At 36.2% G+C, this 23832-nt stretch overlaps 2 protein-coding genes across 2 annotated transcripts; both read right to left on the bottom strand.

Annotated features, from left to right (window-relative positions):
• Window positions 1–1373: 1373 nt before the first annotated feature.
• Window positions 1374–5742, bottom strand: LOC107190400 (organic cation transporter protein). The gene is made up of 7 exons (XM_015579195.1): window positions 5500–5742; window positions 4919–5158; window positions 3922–4180; window positions 2989–3157; window positions 2393–2694; window positions 2030–2313; window positions 1374–1682 (listed from the first exon to the last, which is right to left on the bottom strand). Exons 1-7 carry the CDS (start codon window positions 5671–5673, stop codon window positions 1422–1424), a joined length of 1689 nt encoding a protein of 562 aa, XP_015434681.1. The 5' UTR covers window positions 5674–5742; the 3' UTR covers window positions 1374–1421.
• A 3303-nt stretch (window positions 5743–9045) lies between these two features.
• LOC107190399 (vitamin K-dependent gamma-carboxylase) lies at window positions 9046–13515 on the bottom strand. The gene is made up of 9 exons (XM_015579194.1): window positions 13279–13515; window positions 12813–13134; window positions 12292–12474; window positions 12032–12195; window positions 11496–11956; window positions 11011–11211; window positions 10375–10613; window positions 9834–10148; window positions 9046–9378 (listed from the first exon to the last, which is right to left on the bottom strand). Exons 1-9 carry the CDS (start codon window positions 13490–13492, stop codon window positions 9219–9221), a joined length of 2259 nt encoding a protein of 752 aa, XP_015434680.1. The 5' UTR covers window positions 13493–13515; the 3' UTR covers window positions 9046–9218.
• Window positions 13516–23832: the final 10317 nt, after the last annotated feature.

Raw genomic sequence — 23832 nt, 5'->3', positions numbered from 1 at the left:
TGTACAGTGTGCCTGATGATCCAATTTATGCCATATTTTGAATCATTTAAACTTAACAGTATGGAGTAAGGAAGTAATGGCAGCAGCAGCTGTTGCAGATTTGCATTAGAAATGTAATTGCACGTAAATTGTTTAACAATGCATTGTCGAGTCTCATTTCACGCAGGTATTTGGAGTAAATATTAACCCCGTGGGCTGTGTGAATGTAGTCAAGTAATTATAATAATTAATGCCTTTACGTAACACAAACTAACAAGAAAATTCTTTGTGTTAAAGGTAGGTCCTCCATCATATTATGTTACTTATTTAATTTGCCTTGCTGTTATATTCTCGCAAACATTTTGTTCAAAACCAAACTTAATATACAATTTATCCGAACGAGTTTTAGGTAATCGAGATTGTAAAGAATGTTATCCGAGCATAAATTAAACAAAAAAATGCCGAATAACAACGTACGTAACACAAACTAACAAGAAAATTCTTTGTGTTAAAGGTAGGTCCTCCATCATATTATGTTATTCATTTAATTTGCCTTGCTGTCATATTCTCGCAAACATTACACAGTAGACATTCGCGGTTTATTTGCAAATTTGTTAGTGGGTATTTGTTCTATACGTGCATACTTTCCGACGGATACTCGCTGTGTATTCGTGTACTTTTCGGTAAACACTCGTTGTGTATGTGTAATTTTTTCAGTTACACAGCAATAACGAAAAGCTGCACGGTTCGAGGACACCTTTCCTATTCAACTTTCTTATTGACAATTTTCTGATATTCGCTGTGTATTCGTGTACTTTTCGGTAAACACTCGTTGTGTACGTGTAATTTTTTTCATTTTTCAAAGTGACAGTGATTCTTGTAACACAGACGAATAACATCAAATGCACTACAGTTTTTGCGAGGTAAGTTATTGCTCTCCATTGAATTTTCACAGCACTGCAGGCCCCTCTGTTTAGTTGACCTGTGCTCGCTGGTTGTCTGCCGTTTGCCTACTTTCAGGCAGTTCGCAGCCTACTGCTTATAACTAAAAAACGAAGTCTCAATCGCAACTCTATTATTCTTAATTTTCGTCTTGTTTTGGCACGTAGAATCATTCCTTAAATTTTCTAGCACCCCTTATTGCGCACCTTGTATACATACAGTTAAAAGGACAAAGGAATTGAAAGAATTAGTCTCCTAACTAAAAATCGATAGATTTATTATAATTCTAATAGACTTTACAATTAATTCATTGAGTATTTGATATTCTAAATACCTATTCTGCACATAAATTACTATTAAAACAAGTTCTATGTATAAAACATCGTAGTGTCTTATCAAATGCCTTCAGAAATGTAGTACGAAAGTTATGATACCAGTGTAAATATTACGAATGATATGTTTATAATAGAAAAACCCGTCGATAGAAAATACTGAGCTCTTCATGCACATTTGCAGCAATTGTATAACGAGACATTTTCTCGGTCCTTAGTGACCTCCTCGTCGACCGTGTTTGCTAGAGGTCGACCACGAGTTTCCGGCAGTATCAGGCATAAAAGACCCGCCATTAGGGTGAAAATACCGCAGAGGGTGGTTGGTCCCCACCATACCGTGGCGCCCAATAGATCAACCACATAAGGCGCCGCTATACTTCCCACGTGCGACATCGCCGAATTTGTCCCAACCGCGGAATTTCTGCACACCTATTTCCAAGATAATTGTAAACAGTCGTTAGAAACTTGGTTAAATAGAGTTTAGAATGGTGAAGATGTGTGTGTAACACCAGCAATTCTTGTGGGAGTGATATTCAGCCCCTTACATTAAAATTCCACAATAGAACGTCCAAAAGTTTTGGCTTAATTCAAAATTTACAGAAAAAAAAATTCTAAAGTCATATCAATTTTCGGTTACTTACAGAATAAGTTTATTTGTGAATTCGATATTTTGGAGGAATCGTTTCAGGAATGATTTTATTTAGCGATTAAGGTAAACAATTAGATAGGTCTGGGCGAAGAAAAAAAATGTTCATGACGATTGTACTTATTCTCACCGTAGGAAAGAGCTCTGAACTGTACAGAATGGCGATACCATAGGCAGCTGACGCGCTGAATCTCCCAATAAGGGAAACAATCATAATCGTGTCACTTTGTGCTACTGGTATTGTCAAAATACTTAATAAACAAATCGATGCTATAATGTACAGAGATCCGCTTCCATGCCGTCGTCCCATTACCATCAGAATCGGCGTCGGTATCAAATATGCCGGTATTTCAGTCAGTCCCATGACCATAACGTAAATATATCGATTCGCCGAGAAATTGTTCACATTTAACGCTGAAACAATAGAATTTTATTAGAAGAGAATAAATGTAAATAGTAACGTGTAAGAAATATTTAATTTAGTATTCATTACCCAATGCATAATAAGAGAGTGACGCGGTCATCCAGTTGAAATTCGTGATAAGGATTCTGTTTCTTAATTCACTGTTCGTAAGAAGAACCTGAAATCCTTTGACGTCTTTACGTAATCGTGCTTCGATAGAATTCTGAATGTTTGCAATCGAGTCGTCTGAACCTTTAAAATCTTGACACTGCACTGACAACTCTGTCGTCGCTGTCAAATGGGACGATTTTTTGCACGCTTTCTCGATTAAATATTTCGCCTCTTTGCGACGATTGTGCGCTATCAGCCATCTTGGTGATTCTGGCATGAACCTGTTCGAATTGGAGCAATTTCTTTAAGTATAGATATGTTATTCAAGTGTGTTATAAGTTGACTACGGATGTTAATGCATTTATAGAGTCAAGAAAGTCTTTTTATTAACATATTAAGACCCAACCCAGACTCCTAATAATAGAAAAGAAAATTGTCTAGTTGTAAGTTTCTGTCCAATTTACATCATCTCCTTCTAATATCTTCTAGTATCTTCAATTGGTTGTTTTACGTAAATTGAATAGTAGGAGAAGTCGGAGAATATTAGCCATCATTCGAATAATTTAAACGCTTACCACAAGTGTATCAATAAAATCAGAGCCGGTAATGATATTGCTAGTTGAACGTGCCTCCATTCGTGCAACAAATAAGCTATGCCTGGTACGATTACAGTACCAGTGGCGTAGCCTGTGTTATAAGCAATCCCCATCCACTGTCTGTGTTTCTCGTTTGCAACCTCTGTAACTGTACGAAAAAAATATTGACGATCGCGAAAAAAAAACAATCTCTGTCGATAAACGTCAATTCGAGAACTGTTGATATCAGGTGTATGCCCAAAATCTTTTAAAGAAACTACAAGTGTAAGTAATTCTATGAATAACGCTGCGAACTTCTAATTCACTATACCTATGTACACACACTACATTCTTTTTCAATAAAATTTCCGCAAGTAAGACTTATTCTAGTGTTATTGCAAAAATACATCCGAATTGTCCGCTGTTTATTTCGATATACATAATCCTCGACCTATTAACAATACTCCTTATCGATCAAAAATGATTTCATTTATTTGTAAAATAATAAATATAAATCTCTTCAAAACGTACGTATATTAACAATACTCCTTTAGTCTTTGCTATAATCTGTATCAGAAAGTTGAATTCTTGCTTGGAATTTCTAAACAACCTGAATATTAACTATTTAATAGAGGCGTAACCATTCACTACGCAACGAACGCAAGAAGTGGGGGCAGAAATTCGTGTAATTACGACGTGAAAGGAGACTTTCAATGCATTACGCGTAAAAATACCGTTTTATCGATAACCAAGTGACATTATGATGCAACGAAGGAATCGTTATTTAGTCCTCTAACATTATAAATCCGTATCATAATCTGCACCTACTACTATATAGTGTTTAATACTCATTGCAGTGCATTATATTGAACGGAAACTATTATACAGAAAATAATTTTTGTATTACTAGGTAAACATAGATCATAAACTTACGTGTCGTGAACGACGAATACTGTATCGCGGCGTGGCTGACGCCATTAAATAACCGTGAGATCATGAAACCCCAATACCATGGTAGAACGGCTCCGGCTGGACCGGATGTGATCAACAATATTATACCGATCACGTAACTGATCTTGCGACCGTATTTATCAGCGAAAATCCCAAAGAAGGCGCTGCCCAATAATTTTCCGAGGGACAGAGCCATGTGAGTACTTGAACGAGCCGCGGTATTGTCGCACACCAAGTCCCACTGAAATTTAAAAAGAAAACTAAATTATCCCTATTGCTCTGAATTTAATTTATAAGTATTGTGGAACCTCCATCTTATTATAATTATCACCAAACATTCTTGTTTTTATTACAATTTACTGTACACTTAACGTGATAATTACAATTTTAAATCAGTCTATATTTTGCACAAATATTCATATATTAATCACACGTAATCTTTACACTTTTTGAGTTTCAATATTGAGCTAATAATAACGAACGAAATATAAAAATTGGTATTGGAAATATCTTTATCGGGAATCTTATGGCCATGAGATAATGGTAAAGGGCTCAAGTATACAGTTTAATGGGGAGAAGTAAACATCTTTATTGTTTCTTCTACTAATTTCACGTCGAATTTTCATTCTCATTTATAAGTTGCTGAATATTCTGCTATCCGTGTAGTAACAAAGCTGCTTTCATTTGTTCAGATAATAGACGATTCAAGATACAATTTTATGCTTAAAAGTTATGATACAGATATTCGAAATGTCTTTTTTAGACATCGATTGAACATATGATAAGAAAAAAGAACTTAAATAGTTTAATTAAAAAAACTTTTAACGAAATAAACGAAAAAACTTTTTCGTTTTATTAATTTTATCTCATATTTTTATTCTCACTTCGAAGTAGTTGAATCTTGTGCTATTCATATATTAAAAAAGCTGCTTTTATTAATTCCGATAATAGAGGGCTCAATATATGACTTTTTGCTTACATCTTGGACAAATGATGTTCTATCGAAATCATGCGCGAAGCTCCTGACTGCGCAAGGTATTGCCTGTGGCAAGCTATTGTTACTCTTGTACTCCAAAGCTCGATCGTATCCAATTTTTACGAAATGTTCGTAGTCATAATTGTACATAGTGCACGAGGTGGCTGAAGAAATATTTCTTATTTCCTCGTCTGTCCAGTTCGCGGCGGTTAAACTCGGTACCGCGCACCAGTGAATGGGAACCTACATAACATGAAATCTGTTAATTATTACTGCAAATTATTACACGTTTCATACCACCGTTTAGAGTCACATGTGAGGAATATGGTCTCTCCTGTTAGATATACATTTTACTTCAATATCAGTTTGTTTACAGATTAAAACCAATGAAATGTTTGACACTTGGAGTACCATAACAAATTTTGGTAATAGATTAGAAGATAAATTTTTTTATCATACTTTTATCTTGATATATGAAACATCACTGTTCAATGATTTTTTCGAACTGGTGTTAGGTATTAAAGAATTGTTCGAGTAAGAAGCAGTTTGCAGTTTATCAACTAATAATAGTATGTTACATTTACCTCGGCAATAAAGATATAGGACATCGAATGCATTCCATTGAATATCGTCGGCGTGAGCGTGAAAATGAATATTATCCACAGGAAAATGGAACCACAGCCGAGTTTGTCGAGCGCCTCTAATAGAGGATCTGTGGTTTTTGCCTTTACTGTGTCGTCTTCTTTATCGTCGATCATATTTGTTTCTGAGCATTGAAAAACGTTCACGTAATAATGTTTCTTCTTACAATATTATTTTTTTTTGTAAAGAAATATTTATACTTTGAGCCATTGCAGGGCAAATTATGTCTAGTCTTTTTCCAAATCAACGACAAAATAATAAAAATTTAGTTTACTTCCATTTTACAGCTTAAAAAAACGTAATATAAAATGAAATGGGGTCCAAAATTGTGTCAAAATCTTCGAGACATAGGATCATAAAGAGTTAATTTCAGCACCAGTAATTAAATTTCGATAAATACAATCATCTGGAATATATCCTTAAAAGTATATTCATTTTAGTAACACGATAGATACGACACTAAAAATTTTGCAATCAGTATTATTTTTAAAAAGCAATTGAATACTTATCGGTCTATTAACACGACCGAAACATGTTTTACCGAAACGACTCCACAATCTCAAAACTTTCGTGAACACTCTACTAGCACCTTGAGAAGCATCTACAAAGTGTTACAGTACCCGAGAAACACGTGTACTTACCAACTGATTACTATTATCAGCTCCAAAATCGATTACAAAAAAACGGTCAGTCGAAATCAATCATTTCCAAAGTCTCTGAAACAATCAACAGTCATTCGTGGTCTCACGTGTCTGCACTCTTGTACATAGTGATCTAAATTTTCATGAATCCGTTTTCTCTCAACAACATTCTCTTATACACGTTGTCACATTATATTTCGTCTAGACGTACCCACAATTTCGTAAACACATCGTGACACTTTAAAACAAAACAGCTTTCGCTTGTTCAAGGTTTATTCTTTCTCTTCTTATCGGTCTTTCACGTTCACCAATCTTTCGATCGATTGGTCGGTAACACGAACGCGATTCCGCTACATTTTCCGTTCGTTTCCTCGACGAGACCTTCCGCACGATCGTGTACAACTGACTGGCTGATGATCGCACGTTTCCTTTGCCACGTATCTCGATTAAGCAAGTTTCTGATCAGGTACGACTGTACCGACGTTACATCAAACGAATCCGATGGCCATCATGTGATAATTCGCAATTGATTCGCATACTCGACGTCTATCCATAAGGATGCATTCTGACACTTGAATAACACCGACCAGACTACATATACAGTTCATTAACTTGCCTTCGAACATACATTTACACAAGTGACAGTTCACCGAGTTTTCGTTTCAATTTAATTCCTTTCCGCGAGAAATTTTACTGGTTATCGAACTACAAATTGAACGACGCTAACCAGTCTTAGACTCGATGTATATGTACAATTTATTACCTTCCAATCGAACATATATTTCCACAAATGACAGTTCACAAAATTTTCAATTTGTTCTTAATTTCTTTCCGTGAAAAATTTCACTGTTTCAGCAACTGTCGACTCCGTACGTTCTAGTGAGTTCTGTTTATCCTCGCCAGCTCATAAACATTACGGTCAGAAACGTGGAACTGCAAAATTTATCGTGACTCGTTAAAGACGTATCAATGTTAAGTGAAGGAGAAGTAAATAGCATATTTTTTTTGCATTTAAATTGTATAAATCGTTCCATGTATTAATCTTAACCAAATTCTCGTTGAAGAAATTCTAGAATTATTGATTTAAATAATTCTTATGATAATGCAACAACGTGCGATTAGAAATGTAATTCCTAACTATCGAACGCGTTCGATGAAATATGACACGAGAATAGAGTTGCTTAGATCGCAGGTGGCAACTCATTGTTCAACAATCGCGTTAATTGCGATTGTTTCAACGCGATCATAAATACGCAAGGTTACTCGAGCCATTAGTACGTTACTGGCGCGATTATCAGGTCCATTAAGTACATTTACTTACAGCTTATCACACGAAAACGGCTTACCGGCGTGGTACGACTGTTATGAAATTCGCTCGACTATTTTGAAATTCGCTCGACTATTTTCTGCCGTCTAATGAGTTGTGTTCTAGGCAAACAAACGTTTAATTGCAACCCATTAAAAGTTGTAAATGCATAGTAGATTCGAATCCGATTGTATTCGGTGTCTTTTATCGTGTCGAAAGCACGTGTACCTATACGATATCGCACCAAAGAGTGACGACTGCGAAATGCTTCGAGTGCCAAAAACCTGATCAGCAGAAACGACGATTGCGAAACAACCGGTTATCTAAACAAGCTGAACACTGATTTTTTTCTGAATTTTAACCTGTCAACAAAGTCATTTTCCTGTGGGAAAGGTCTATACAGATACGATTCGTACATTTCATACTGGAACTGTCGGAACAGTTGCAATGACATGTTCACAACCTTAAATAATTATTACTTAAAATGACAGTGCATTTTCTGAGATCTTGGGTGACATCTGTTGCAATATTTAAATCAACTAATTAATTATTCTCTTTGTAGGTCGGTTGAAAGTATAGATGAAAATGTTAATTACAATCCAATTTTCATGACGTTATGAAAGGATTTGAAGGACCATTTTATATTTTTCAGTTGTGGCTGAAACAATAATAACTTTAGCTTCTTTAAACTGCTATTGATCTGTTATCGATCTCATAGCTTCTATTTTTGAAAAAGATGTGTTATCCTTAGTAAAATTGTGAAAATTTGAGCATTGATATTGGAAGTTCTTATACGAAAAATGGATACCGAATCATCTGAGGTATTTTGATTTAAAAAACGTACGGTAAGAAGTCGCTTACATTAATAAAATTATTATTAATTATGTTATAGTTGAAACAAGTAATTTACGGAAAATATGGCTGGACAGAGTCATCATCTTCTTTGATTAACAGGTTAATGAAAATGCACTATCCAACTCTTATTCAGTGTTTTGTTTAAAATTCCGACTACAATATATTTTTTCCCTAAGTGACACAGGGGATCTTTTTTATTTTTACAAACATTATTCCATATCATTAAATTAACGAAAATGCATCCTTATCAAGGTTTCGTTAATTTTTACAAAATGTTATACATTAATAATGAGCGAGATCGAGGAAGGTCGTTGACCATTTATCTTCACGATTTAACCAAACAGAGCCTGTCGACTCGAAGCGATTTAATTGTCATATTTTTGAATGTTCGACACCTCGAGATTAATTTGCAATCTTTGGTTCTTTTCCATGCGACACAAAAATGAAACTACAGTTTCTTTGAGGTACTTCGTTTGTAAAATTGTCGTTTTGTTCCGTATTTGCTATTAAAAGTCATTGGTAAGTTATAACAATACGTCATTAGACAAAAGTCAGTCTCAAAGTCTTGCATACTTCAATATTATATTTTCTTGAAAAAAAAATGTATATATCAAAAAGTATTTAATTTATCAATTATATAACATTATCAATTATTATCTGTTATTCCTGATTCCTGTTTTGCTCCTAGTTTGTTTTGCTAAATTCTGTTGGTTTATTCATCTTATTGAGACAATTGAAACGAGTTTTCCATTGAGCTTAGTATATTTAACATTGCTAGGTATGAAAATAAATTGTCTGTAATCTTTGGCTAATCTTAAAAATAAGAGATCGGTTTGCGGTGTACGAATTACAGTTCCTACTATTTATTGATATGTACTCGTCGCACCATAGGAACATCGTAAACTAAATAAAAAAACGCATTCACTATGTGATTCAAGGCTCGCGACCAGGCTTCGATCTTGTAATTAAGTTCCTTTGAAATTGAGAATACTTCCTTCTGTGTTTCCGGTTCGAGTGGTCTGAAAAGTAACAAGCATAAGTGATTTCCTCTGTATAATTCGCTAATAACAGAAATATTTCAGTTATTAATTCTATATTTCGTATTTTAAAGTCCACATGATTTAATAGATTCACATAAAAATAATACTTGCTTCGTTAGATAATCATTTATTCGTTACTTAAAATGAAGATATAGAAATAAGAAGTAGATATTTGTTAGATAATATGCAATTATTATGATACGTTATTGAATTACCGTCACAGATATTTTGTGTTGCTTCAGGAACAAGCAAATATTTGACATTAGCTACATATGTATATGTATATGATCGTGCAAAGTGAAACGAGGCCGACTATTAAAGAATTCTTCACTTGTAAATACTTCTACCAGAAATAAACTAATAAAAACTATATAAACAGTTATAACTACATTTGAAATTGAATTTTAAAATAATCAGTTATCTATTGTATATACCCATTTGTATCCGATTGTTGTTTGTTTCGGTTGTTGTAAGTGTACATGTAGCAAGCCGGATAAGCGCTCGTCGTCTTGACTCGATGAAATTGTTCAGTTTTTATTGGAATCGACGATTCTTTCGAAAGAATGACACCTTCCGTTTGGTTCTCGTCACTGTACGTTACTTCACCTTCGAGCACCGTCAAACTGACGTTAGTGAAATTTTTAGCGATATAATTGTCCAGATGCATGCCAGGAAAGTCAGCGACAAAGAGAACGTCCGTGTCATTTGACCATGTGTAGACGTGTTGCTGAATTTCTTCTATCTTATATCTAATTATGAAATAACAATTACAAATTTCCATGGAAAATTATTATTCAGAGTTCTTTCACTTAATTCAAACTTATGTTATATAATAGATTGTTTTTCATTGTGAATTTCTGGAAAATCGAATAAAGCAGAATAAAAAATGACTAGCAAATATTTATATAGAGAGTTAACATGGACCAATTAAATGTTAGTAAGATTTACTATGTTTAGCAAAGTATTCGTACCTACCTGTACGAACTATATTGCGACAGAAGTGGCATTAGAAACGAAATAGGCCTGAACGGATGCCAATCCACCGTTAGCAAGTCAACATTGGGATCAAACATCCTTTGCTGGAATCTTCCGTTCAGAGAACACCACACGTCGATGTAGATGCTCAAGTTCGAAGACAAACTCGTCCATTTTGGATTCCTTTTATACTGATGACCATTTTGCAACATATACTTCTTTTGCTCGATCAAATTTTCCTGCAATCAATTATCAAACAATATTTAGTCAATCTAAGTCTATCAATAGTTCAGTTAATCTGCTAAATTAGTGAATTATTAATATAGATTCAAATTCGACTAACTTATAACAAATATAAATGATACATGCAATAGAGTTAAAATGTCTGCACGAGTGATCGAAAACGTTACTCAAGTTTATCCAAAAATTCAGGTTCACTTTAGTTTACTTAAAAACTTTCGTTTACTTTAAATTTACTTTTCGACTACCAAGTATACGATCTTAAATGTGCACCAGATTATATGCGCTATCGTGCTAATATCATCCGCGCGACTAATTACCCGAAACTCTCGTGCAAACATACACAGCAATTACATGAATTCGTGATAGGAGTTTATTGATCAAGATAACAGGTACCCGTAGACAGAAGGCGTATTGTCTGGCCATGTCGCCGTGTTTCTCCCATCGATCGGTTTGCACCCAGGCTTTCGGATCCAAGAAACGATCCTCGTTACTCACGTTATCGTGAACTTTAATCACGACGAGTATGGTGTCCCATACGTGGACCATCATGTCCCAGGAGTAGCCGTACAAACCTGGTACCCAATTATTGTAACCCTGAAGATAACAATATTCATCTTAATGAACACTGGACGATATTTTTTAGAATATACAGATCAACGAGTTTGAGAATATTCATAAAGATAGTTTTTCCACACAAACACTTTAAGTAATAACAACTGACTTTTCTTAAATAAAATATTTTATACATCACAATGTAATTGTGTAAATTTAAAGAAGCCAACAAATTTTTGGGTTTTCTCGTTATTTTTCAGAACTGTCTAATTTCTATTCCATAAGAACTATAAATCTTGCAAAAATTCACGATATATGTACTGTACCTTTGTAATAAAATGAGAGTACGGAAGGAAGAATTGTAGACCAATATGAAGAAGTAAAAGAGAAACGACAAATCTTTGCCTCCTTGTCACGCTTTTCGATTTGAGATTTCCTTCCTTTATACGTTTGCAAACAGTTTTGATCCCGCTGACTTCACGTTCTGAAGTTTCCATTTTAGAGTCTTCACTTTTAATTACGCACGATGATTTCGTATCTGTTTCGACTTCATCTCGCGAAGTGAGCATTCCCTGTAGATTCGATGCATCTTTAATTGTTTCCTTAGAAGATTTTTTATCGTATATGTTCGTAAATTGATTTAAAGAAGATTCCTCGCTGTCTTGAAAATTCTGATTTTGTATAAAAGCTGAAATGCAATTGCGTTTGCAACAGGAAATGAACTTTCGTGGCCAGTCCGTGTTGCAGAAGAGGGGCATGGTCGCAAGACACACGTACGGAAACATTCCTGGGAAAACAGAAGATTAATTTAAATTAACTGTTTTAACGATAACTCAAAATTACCAGAAGAATTCATTCTTACCTATGCTGAATAATCTAGAATTCATTAAATGGAAAACAGTACAAAAGATCATGGCAGGAACACGGGTTCTCTGGAATAACATCCAAAATCCCACCGTCAAATCAAAGATACAACCGAACCAGTGAACTATGAAGAAATCAGTTTGCTCAGTGGTCAAGATCAACCTGAAACATCAGAATAATTAAAGGATTGCGTTAATATTATTTAGGAAAACAATTAAGTTATAACAAATAGATGAAATAGTTGCTCCGTACACTCACTTGAATGGACTGAAAACCCAATGTGCCGATAAATTCGTCATGGCGTACCCAGACAGCCATTCTGCACCAGATTTTTTTAAACCAGCTAGAAAGTACAGCACGAAGAATTGGAATTTTAAGATAAAATAATTCCATAACGGCACTGTACTCGTGGTTCCCTTCTGTTTGTTCGCATCCAAAGCACTGTAAAAAGTCACCAGTCTTTAGCATTTGACTTATGAGCAAATCTATTAATACCTTTCTCATCATTTCCAAGTCGATACAACGACGATAATTATCGTATAAAATTACGATTACAACCGTATAAAAGTGAAGCTGACTTAAAATTTCCGAAAATTCCAAGATGATTGTCAAAGTAAAACGACCTTTGAACAGAACTTTTTTCAGTACGTTCGTGAACTTTTTAAACTCATGTCCGTGGTTTTCGAAATCGTTTAATTAATATTTACAAGATCCTAACTCACGTCTCCGATTACGGACCGGTTTTCCCATTCAGACGAGACATTTCCTTTCAAACTCACAAGTACTTATTAGCCTCCGTACCCCAGAGGAGAGTCCCAACGATCCCGTACAGGTACGTGTGATTGTTCCAGTAGGTTTTATCCAGTAGGAATATATACCAATAAGCGGCCACGAAACAGGAACAAGCGAGCTTGAAGCGCCATCCGAGCATAATTCCAAACGCGCTCATCCACATTATCCCGTAAATCACTATGATCCATGGTAACGACGGTGGTTTCATTCCGTGGATCAATGGGAAACGGCACTCTGATGGATCTCCCCATTTTATATCGACGTCTGCTAGACCTCTCTCTTCGACGACGTCCAGCACCATACAGAGACCTATAAATTGTTTACTGAAGCGACATTATGAACTACTACACTGTTCAAAAAGTTTCACTATATAAATGAAACGGTATTACGTTGTTTCAGAATTATTCCACTTGTGGTTGTCTGTTATTTCTGAAATTACGAGGAAACACTTACCGAAAAGTGCTCTGACAACTCCTAAACTGGCTGCGTCAGTTGGTTGGTACAAAAGATTCGTGAATTTGTCGAAGGACGACACATCATCCAGTCGGAATCCGCAGAAACGTTCGAATTTCCTTGTGATCGAACTCTGTTCATCGTATTTGGCACAGTTTTCTCTTTCAGGCGCACAGGTTCGAGTGCTGGCTGACTTTATACTTTCCTTTCTCATCACTGGTTAACCATTCAGATGAACTTTAAAAATAATCTGGAAACAAGGATAATAATAGCACTTGTAATAGATATATAGTTTATTATTTATATTCAATATATTATCGTATCGACAGTGTAACTAAAATAGATAATGCGATGAATATAATAGAGCACGTATTATAAGTATACTACTAATATTTATACGAGCGTAGATATTTGTACACTAATGTATAGAAATTAGGATCAGATAAAAATTGATTTATTCTATTAATGATTTATCGAGTTCTAACTAAATTGAAAAATTTGTTAAACTATATTGAACTTTTTAGCTATACTAACTCTAAGGCAATAATTCATGCTAGAAATATATCAAATCCGTGAATATGTAATCCGTGAAATATAGAAAATACCTAGTTACAATGTAAAGTCTGCCTCAGGTCGGGCTTGCAACAGATCGTCTGTTAAGTTTCCGTTGCAGCATATTGACTGGGTTAGATCGAGACTCTAAATTCCAATTGAAGTTATAAAAATTATTGATATCGACCGATATAACAAGTGGGAACTAAAGCTGTTAAAATACTATGTATTGTAATTTTAGCTATTGTTAAACGAATATTCCAAATATCACTAGAACAATAATTAATAATAATCAAAATAATTAAAAATCAGACGCAAGAGCTACCTGAAGATTATACACATGACAATAAGGGCACGAAAACCACTCTGAAACATTCAGATCGTTTAATCGACTGCTCAAGGAACGATCGACACCAACCGGTACACGAACAAGTTCGTTGAATTTTGACACCGAACTCGGAGTCCAAGCACAGGTCGTCTACCTGATAAGAGGCCAGCGCAGACAGAGTCGATTCGACTGGATGATTGCATTGTAAATGAAGCGAATGGATACAGTAAGGCTCTCACCTAGGCGGCCGAATGGAGCGTGCCAAAGCCAGAAGAGATGAAACCGGTCCGATGAGGATGTATCGAAGGTTGCTCGACTTCTGCGCGTTACAGCTGCAGGAGTAGTCGCAGACGAAGAAATTCCGGATGCTGAGTGAGAGCAGGAGCACCGTCGCCAGGCAACATGCTCGATTATTGACCCGCGCCCGCGCAATAATAATATATTATCGAGCATTCTTCAGCGATGCGCTTAAGTTCATCGATGCACTTTATCAGTTGATACTCAAAATTTTGCGTTAGTTTTATTTCCGACACCTATACAGAGAACTATATATGTATGTGTTTTATAAATAGATAAATATTCTTCGATAGGTCGTTTTCAATTAATTTAGAAATCTTTAAGTAGATTTTTGCAAGGTTTAAATGTCTTATTGTTTTTGGTCAAGTCATTTGATAGATTGACCTTCAACTATTTGGAAATATTGGAGATACTTTGTATTTGACGGAACGAAGCGTTGATTAATAATAATTAAACGGCTACATGTCGTGCGATTCCGTTTAAAAATAAGTTATCGATGTGCTGCTATCTCGGTTAGTAACCGTACAATATATAATTATATAACAGTGTCCAAGTGGTTTATTGACATTTCTGTCGGAGGGGTGACAGACTAGAGTCTTTATACGATTGCGTATCTTTCAATGGAAAAATAAAGAATATGGACACACCTTTGGAATTGTATTCAATTTAGAACGTGTACAGTAAGTCACGATAATTGTGGATGTATAAAGTTAATTTCTGAATTAAATTAAAAGGAATGACAACTTATGGCATGAATGTTTGTAACATAAAATAATGATCTATAGTCAACAGGGGCATTGGATAATAATCAGTGTCTCGGACAACAACCCACCACCGAGAAAATCGGAAATTTTCATCAAGAATGTCCCGAGAGATTTAACACGACGAGTAAAGGCATTAATTCGAATCAATTCCACTGGAGCGAACAGCTTAACCCCTTCTCATCAACAAGCTGATGAACCGTCAGCACGATTATTTTTGCCATTACTTCTGTCTACTTTCGCGGAATTTCTAGAAACAAAGTCGGATATTAGTCTAATAGTAGCAAAGCAACATTCATTTATTATTATTAAAGAATTGAATAGATCATGTTTAATGTACTAGTGTAAAAATAACTAGTGTTTAATTGATTGAATCAGACCAATCTGAGAGGACCGGGGAGCCAATCAAGATGATAAGTCACAGATCCTGGAATCCAAAACAGAGTAGTCCTAGACCAAGAAACCCAAGCAAAAGGATCCCAGGACCCACAGACTCAAGTGAAAGGAGCTCCAGACTTAAAGATCCAGTCCAGAAAAGTCCCGGAGCTACGGACTCAAGACAGACGATCGTCGGACTCAGGAGCCACAAACAGGGGCCTTCAAACGAAGAGTTTTAAGCTTTGGTCCCAGAATTCGGAGGTCCTTCGGCTTGGATCCTTTGGCCTTTGACTATTCTGACCGGGGCTGTGACAAAATTTGCATGGAGAGGGCTCTCGACTCATTGCCACTTTATTCCCCTACAGCCCCGACCATGGCAATATCGTAAGAGTCCACTGTATTCTAATTTGAGTCTCCTACGTTTTCCGGTTTAATTGTCTAGATTTTGGGTTCATCTTATTCGGATCTCCTCGTCTTGGGTTGACCTACTTCAGGCCTTTGAGCCCTGGGTTGTGCCAGGTCGACTTTCTCTATCTGGAATTTTTCCAACCTAAGTTTTTCAGTCCTGGTTACGCATACTTCAGTCTGTCGTTCCAGAGTTGATATGATTCCTGTGTCTATGTCTTAGGGTGATGAGGTTCTTGTTTCTCTTGTACGCTCTATAAAATGAACTTACTCAAAGGGTAATTCTAAATTCCTTCCTTGGTCCTTGGTAACTATTGATTGGTTCTACGCAACCTTCCAATTATGTATAGTCTATTAATTTGCCTATTTTCAGCTACTACCATTTTAGACGTTCATATTACTTCTCTCCCTTTCTGGTACACGTAAGTGATGATTTCATTTCGTGCACAGGGATATTACTTTAACGGTATAATGCGTATTCGAGAACAACGATTACGTAGTTTTTTAACAAAGCACCGTGCCTTTTTTGTCTCGCAGCTGGGGTGTTCGGATGAATGGACATAACTTTGCGTTCTAAATCCCCAACGGCCGTTTTAGAGCCGTAAAACAAAGGGCTGATTTATTTCTGCACGCCCCTCAATCTGTCTCCGCGGTCCACTTTTGATTAGTGCTGCCTCTTCAAGGTTCAGACCTATGGAACTACCACCACCCAATGGAACTTTGTTTTATTTGTCCCTCTATCATCTTCTCGAAGCAATGACAAATTATATATTGCCGGGCATAACTATAAAACCATCCTAAAAGTTTCAACTCTTATGTATTGTGATTAAAATAAAAACGAATCAAGTATGCCATGTCTGAAATCGTGTTGAGAAATAATGTTTCTCCAGAGAAGGGTAGATTATTTTCTCTAGAAAAAAAGTGATTTGTTTTTATTTTAACCATGATACAATAGGATTAAGATTCTTAGGGTGCTTTTATAGTGATGCCACACAGTATACTAGACATTAACATTTGAATATTAAATAATACATAACTGTACATACTTCTTTGTTCATAATGATAAAACCTTTACTGTCTCAAAGTAAATGCTTGCACATATGAAATTTCCATTCATAAAATATATAAAAACTACAGAATTACCATGAGGTATCAAAACTTTAAAAGTCGAAGAGGAACAGTTCATCGACAGAACAAAATAATGAAATTAAACAGAGAGAAACAGCGCATCATTTCTAATACAAATATTAAATTCTCCGATACATCGCAGTGTTCAAATATTAAAACGATCTACCCTGAAAAAATTGGAAGATTTCAAAAAATTCATTACGATAACAAACATTTTTTCATCGTCCACAATTTTCTTCGGTACGCCATCGGAAAATCGTACGGGGACACGTGAGCTCGGAAATTAACGCCGATATTTGCCTACGCGCGCATAGAAACCCCATCAACCCCCGCGCGCTATTTGCCCAGCGTATTTGTTCGGGAATATGAATCAGTCCACCTGGAAACGACCAAGGAGAGAGAGTTCGAATAAGAGAGAAAAAGAGAGAAAGGAAACAAGAGAGCGACGCGTACCGAAAGGAGATCCGCGATTGTCGTATGTATTTGCCCGGCTATTTATCACGGTTTATTATTTCCTATTGTCGATGGAGTCACGCATTGTTGGCGGACGAGGAGGGCCGAGGCGAATTTCTAAAACCGTGTCCGATCGAATTTGCATATTTCAATCCCTGTACCGCGCGCGCGCGTGTCGGGCGTCCGATTACAGGCCCTATTAATTGCGGTTCCGCATTGTTCTCCCCGATAACGGGGGCACGATACTAAGTTCTAGCTTTCCCTCTCCTTGTGCTCGGGTTGATTCACTTTTCCAGGCTCCACTTGCGAATTGCGGGGTTGTAGATTGAATAGGGTAAGGACCCGTGGCTCTGGCGACGTTACTGATCGCAAAACTTGTGAACTCCAGTTCACGGTTGATGCAATTTCCTAGTTTCATTTTTAACATTAACCTTATATCTAAACTTCGAATTTTATGCATTTGTAGGATATATGATCGTCCAGAAATCAATATAGCAAAGAGAAAAAGATGAAATTTATTATTCAGGAAATCACGAGGAAATGTGTAACCCAAGCTGCATTAGGCGGATGCATATTTATCTGAGAAGGAGAAGAATTAAAAGATGTTGCGGAAAGCTGCGCATGCTATAGTGTACATGAGAGAATGGGGTAGAAATAACACGTGCCTCATATATTCTAATCTACATTTACCATACTCAAGAGAATACAATTGCTTTACATCCTTAAAATTATAAAGTCAAAGAAATGGTTACTATTCGCTACTTAAACAATAAATCAATAAACATTGCAGTACGCATTTCAATATTAAACACAACACATTTACCCCTTCAGTTATTGAAGATGTACGTAAATATACACCGTCGTGTGTCAATCAGTAGTTACAATAGGCTTATACATATACACGCGCCTAATAAATTTTCTCAACTATAAGAAATTTATTATTTCTCGATATTGATACAATTCATAATATACAGGGTGTCCCTGCAAAGGAATTTCAAAACTAATCGGGTTCCAGCGTCACGCTTCAACATTCGAAAAATGGGCCACAGCCTAAGGGTTAAAAGTAAATATTCTTCCGTAACTTTGAACACTTCCCCCGTATCTCATCAATATTCATATTATAAACATTTGCTGATAATTCAAGTCGAGTCGTAAAGTACACAGAACGGGATTTAAAGGTGGACGTTTTTCCACCCCGTAAAGCATTCCACCAGTAACGACCGTCGCGCCACCAAGTCCAAATAGTGAAAGGGGTGGCGGGATCGATGGAGTGGGCCGAAAGAGAGAGAGAAAAAAATCCGGCATAAAATTAACAGTATACAGCTTGCAGAATGCAGTTTGTTGCTCGCCCGGCAATATTTCACGATGGCCTCTCCCGCGAAGGCCGAAGAGAGAGGGGTTCCGTTCTCGAAGGGGGGTGTGCAACAATGGAACCCTTTACCCAGCCCCTAGCGCCCAGCCAACATCCATACATCATCATTCATACGGGGAAAAAAAACCTGGGGGCACCTATGGCAGTCTACGTCGCCCGGAGGGGTCTTCGAAATTTCAAAGTACCGAGTACGCATCAAGTACTTTCTAATGCCACGCTGGATTCTCGTGTTCGTTCGGTATACACGAAGTCCTAACCTTCCACCTCCGATACTTGCAAGTTATAGGATTATTGTTCTACGTACCGTCAATTGGGGGGGGGGGCGAGTCTGGTGTAAACGGGCTAAAATGAATGAACTTTTGGGAATTTCTTGAGAAGAAATTATAAAACCAATCCCTTTGAAACTTCGACAATACTGTATTGTACAATTAAACTCAATGCAAAAAGTTTTATTTTCGCAACAAATCCATAAATATTGTAGTTATAAGAATTTATGTGCATCCCGTGTGCAAAAAAGGTGGTCGGCGCCGGGGAATGTAACTCAAACAATATTCAACCAACTGACCTGGTATTGCGTGTACATATTCTTTAACATCTTCTTCACAGCATGAACCTACATTCATAATTTTATTGTTTCAATATATCATATTTTTTAGCATTTGAAAAAGTGTGTTCAGTATTACTTAAAAAAAGTAACCTTTTTTCTTAAAATTGATCATTTTTTCAATTTTGAATCTTTTATCTTCAAAGTAGGTTCATGCTGTGAAGAAAATGTTAAAGAATATGTAAATGCAAGGCTGGGACAGTTGGTTAAATATTCTTTTAGTTACATACCCCGGCGTGAAATACTTTTTTTTCTCACGGGCTGCACATAAGCCCTTATAACAATAATATTTATGAACTTGTCGTGAAAATAATATTTTTTGTATTGAGTTTAATTGTACAGTAAAGTATTCTCAAGGTTTCGAAGAGATTGGTTTAATATTTTCTTCGCAAGAAATTCCCAAATATTCATTCATTTTTAGGTAGTTACACCAGGCTCCCCTCTTAACGTAAATCGGTTTATAGGAAGTATATTCAAAAATATTACTTTATAGAACTTAGTAAGTTATGTTATTAATAGATTATATTTCATTTTGCTGAAGAAGTTGGAGTATATTTTTAGAGTTTCATCGATAATGTTATATAGACTTTTGATATTTTAGGTGTACTAAAAAAATGTACGCGATTAGTGTACACAGTTTATTAGTAAATGATTGCTTAACTGTAAGGACAAGAAAAATTTTAAGTATAAGACCTGTAATTCGAAAAGCCTGCTGTTTAATATTAAATTAGGGTAATCGACATTTTTTGTGATGCAATATTTTAATATATCGTATTGAACAAACTTAGGGGAAGAAGAAAAAAAGTGTGTTTAACATAGGTTTCCGAATAAAACCGTGAAGTTCCTGCGGTCGTCCTTTTTCAAAAACAGGCTGGCACCCTTTAAAAAACCACCACGCCCCGAAAACCCGAAAGGGGTTGTACCGTTAGTAAACAGTGACGTGCGAAATTGCAGCGAAGGGTAAGAGAAAAAAAAACGAAGAGTTGAAGAAACGCGTAAAAACCGTTTCGCTGTTTGCGGTTCCGTTTTCCTACCTGGAAAATAGCTTTGTTGTTTTACAGAGGATAAAACCTGATAGCAAATATTATTCTTGACTTTGTACATTATATAACTTATTAATTATCAGAAGCCCCTTTCATCTACTAATGCATGAAACTCTCTTCCATTCATGAATATTAAGAAATATTTCAATAGAACATATTGCACACTTGTTAAACATTTTGCATGAATATTGTCTATGGACTGTAGACAGTCTATAGATTATATTAGCACCAGAATCAGACAATTGAGTATTGCAAAGTATTCAATCATTTTATATTATATCTTCGTCACACCTACAATGTGTTCGAATACTTACGAACTAGAGTGTATCCATTGTTTTACGTTTTATTTATTTTTCGGAGCTGAATGTCCACTCTAATAAATAATAACATCCCTCGAATATTCTCAGTAGCATAAGGATGGTTCGAAAGAATGGTAGGTAACCCAGCGATGATCTATTCAAAAACGAGAATCATCGATCAATCATCGATCGAAAACGATCCCAGGACGTCGATTTGTTATCTGGAGTGCGAAAGAAAAGTGAAAGGATGCAGAAACGAGAAACGTAATCCGCTTTTTGGAAAGAGGCAACCCCTTCGACGAGCCGTCGTTCGTGTCACAGCACGGGTGACTGATTGTAAAACCATGGAGTAACCCGCAAAGGGTTGTGCCTGCCCCCGAAAAAGAGAGGGGGGGAACGGACAGTTTAAAATTGAGCCTGGTAATCGACGTGTAATCCTCTAAAGCCGTGACAGCCCGGAGATAATGGAGCACCGATCAACGATGGGTGGCCAGTTTGTTTTTTCACGGTGGTGAGACCGATCAGAGTTTCTTTCTTCTTAAGAATTCCTCGTGTTCGTAGAATTCGCCAGGGTTGGTAGACGCATTGTTTGATCCTGTAATTTACACGGAGAAATCGAATTGTAGGCTGCCAATATATTTACAGGGACGTTCATTGCAGGTGGCTGAAAAAATATTATACCCTCCTATTTTATTGAAATAGTGTTAAGTGTAAGTGTAAAAGAAGAGGTTATTACTGAATTACTGCAATTCTATAACATCTGAATTAATATATCCTGAATTATTGCAATACATATTACGCACGTGTGAACATTGAAATTATCTGTACACAAAGATTTGATAATTAACTGCAGTCTGATTGCATTTATTAAAAAGAAAGTCAATAACATTGTCATTTATTTCGAATGTCAAAATCCAGGATTTAAAATAAGAAATGACTTCAATGAAAAGTGAATCAGAAGTATGTGGGTGTACATAAAAATTTCGAGAACAATAAATTCTGTACACTCTCTCATTCTATGCAGTAAATACCCACCAAATGTAAAATTAGCAAATCTTCCAGCAACTTAACCTGAAACCCAAGCATTAAACGCGTCTTGTATGTTGCAGCTGTTCCAAAAACGATTGTGAAAGTGTAGTACGAGGTTTTTTCACGTTTGTGAAAAACTACGTAGCCGCCGCGACTGTTTTGTCGGCTAAGCTCCTCACGGATTTTCGCACCTAATTTTTTTTTGGCTTTTTTTTACACCAGAGACGGATGATCCCCCCAATGAAAATCTCTCTATTGTCGCTTGTTACTCCCATGGAAACATGGAACGTACACGACGTAAACATTTTAAGTGCGCGAAAAATTTTCGATCGAGACTTAAGACACTTTTTTTGCACGCCACAATACACCAGCTGAGCTCAGGATTGAATTAAAAGTATTAGAAAATAATTAGCATTTCTCTGTTCGGTAGTTCGTTGATCGTGGAGAGGGGAACGGACTGACATTCGTATTATCACGTGCGAACGATTTTCATTTTGTCCAAGCGTTCGTCCGGAAAGACGCTACATCGGGGTGACAAACGCAGGGGCTACAGGTACCGGTGCGTGTTCGACTGAATCTCGGCCGTGTCATTCGCGTGATTCATTTTTCGTGTCCCCCGGAGCATCGTTAGAACTTTAAGGGGACTTTACGGTGAGCAGAGTAATTCGGAGATTCAAAGTAGGAAATACGTTATATTTAACGAAGTACAGAAACTGAACCTAGCGAACGATGTATGAAGCAAATGGTGACAGTCAATATGTTAATTCAATTCGTGTAATTCAAATTTTTGTAGATTAGCTACTGGAAACCAGAGATAGCCAGAAGTTGATTATCTAAGTTAATGCTTCTACTAGGCCGAAAATAGAACAGTAACATCGTTTTACATTGAATGTCCATATTTTATTCTTTGCATGTACATTTTCTTCACTGATCATTAAGTTTATTTAAACGTTAGACTCTGTAATGTTGAATGCATAAAGATATTTCGAATTTTCTGATCGTCTGCTGTTAATCGCGATGGGAATTGTTTTTATTGATTTACTGAGACGAAGCACATAACGATCGACCCGATTCACCGTCTCGTTTCTAGGGAATACCCTGCTGAGAGATTCTTTTGTTCGCGTGGTAGTCGAGAATGCATCCTCCTTTGTCCCAAGGGAATCTTCGCGTATTATGTTCGTAGGTATCCCTCCTAGGAACGATCATTATCTCTTTAGAAACCGAACGTCCGCGGTACGAGCCAAATAATCTGAACGTTATCCCTTTTATTAATAGAGAAGGAATCAACAGAGTCTTTCGGAAGACTGGGGAATAGTGCTCGATACTTGTTACCCTATTTGCAATTATGACTAATCGTAATAAACAAGGAACCGATAGTTCATTTTCAATGGAAAAATACAAAGGTCTATTTATGAAAGTTTAAGAAGTGACGTTAACACCTACTTCTTTGTCTCAATTATTAGGAGTATCGAATAGTTCAATATCCTCTTAACAGAATAATAAAAAAATTTTAATTCAGAGATTCTACTATATTTTTTGCCTACAAAGGAAGGGCACGATCGAAAGAAGCGTTCTCTGAAAGAGCCTTCAAACGTAGGAACTGATACATCTAAACAATCTTTAGAATATTAATCACCAAATTTTAGTAATTTTTTTAAAACCATTTTAAACACTGACATATGGAAGTGTTCTAGTTTACATTTTCCTTTTAAATTGTAAGTCATGCTGATAAATATAAAAAAGTCTTATATTTTAAAGCCCTCGGAATAATAATTAAATTAAAGAGAGTTGTTATTAAATGTGACGTAATATACCTAACATTCGAACTTGAAAGAGCAGATTTAGCACTGTCCTAGGGAGAAAATGACTTCGTATTTTCTTGAAAATCTACATTGTCGTTATTTA

This window comes from Dufourea novaeangliae, unplaced genomic scaffold, assembly GCF_001272555.1.
Source record: "Dufourea novaeangliae isolate 0120121106 unplaced genomic scaffold, ASM127255v1 scaffold177, whole genome shotgun sequence".
Classification (NCBI taxonomy): Eukaryota; Metazoa; Arthropoda; class Insecta; order Hymenoptera; family Halictidae; genus Dufourea; species Dufourea novaeangliae.
This window is presented reverse-complemented; position numbering and strand designations above follow the sequence as displayed.

What these genes read in the sequence shown, in the direction of transcription:
- LOC107190399 (XM_015579194.1), bottom strand. Translation starts at nt 13,492, where the DNA reads ATGAGAAAGGAAAGTATAAAGTCAGCCAGCACTCGAACCTGTGCGCCT. An exon ending in AATACGCCTTCTGTCTACGG is followed by an intron (nt 10,614 to 11,010) that starts GTACCTGTTATC and finishes AATTGATTGCAG; the next exon opens with GAAAATTTGATCGAGCAAAA. An exon ending in TCGCAATATAGTTCGTACAG is followed by an intron (nt 10,149 to 10,374) that starts GTAGGTACGAAT and finishes TTTCATAATTAG; the next exon opens with ATATAAGATAGAAGAAATTC.
- LOC107190400 (XM_015579195.1), bottom strand. Translation starts at nt 5,673, where the DNA reads ATGATCGACGATAAAGAAGACGACACAGTAAAGGCAAAAACCACAGAT. An exon ending in GTATTCGTCGTTCACGACAC is followed by an intron (nt 3,158 to 3,921) that starts GTAAGTTTATGA and finishes TTTTTCGTACAG; the next exon opens with TTACAGAGGTTGCAAACGAG. An exon ending in ATTTTATTGATACACTTGTG is followed by an intron (nt 2,695 to 2,988) that starts GTAAGCGTTTAA and finishes CAATTCGAACAG; the next exon opens with GTTCATGCCAGAATCACCAA.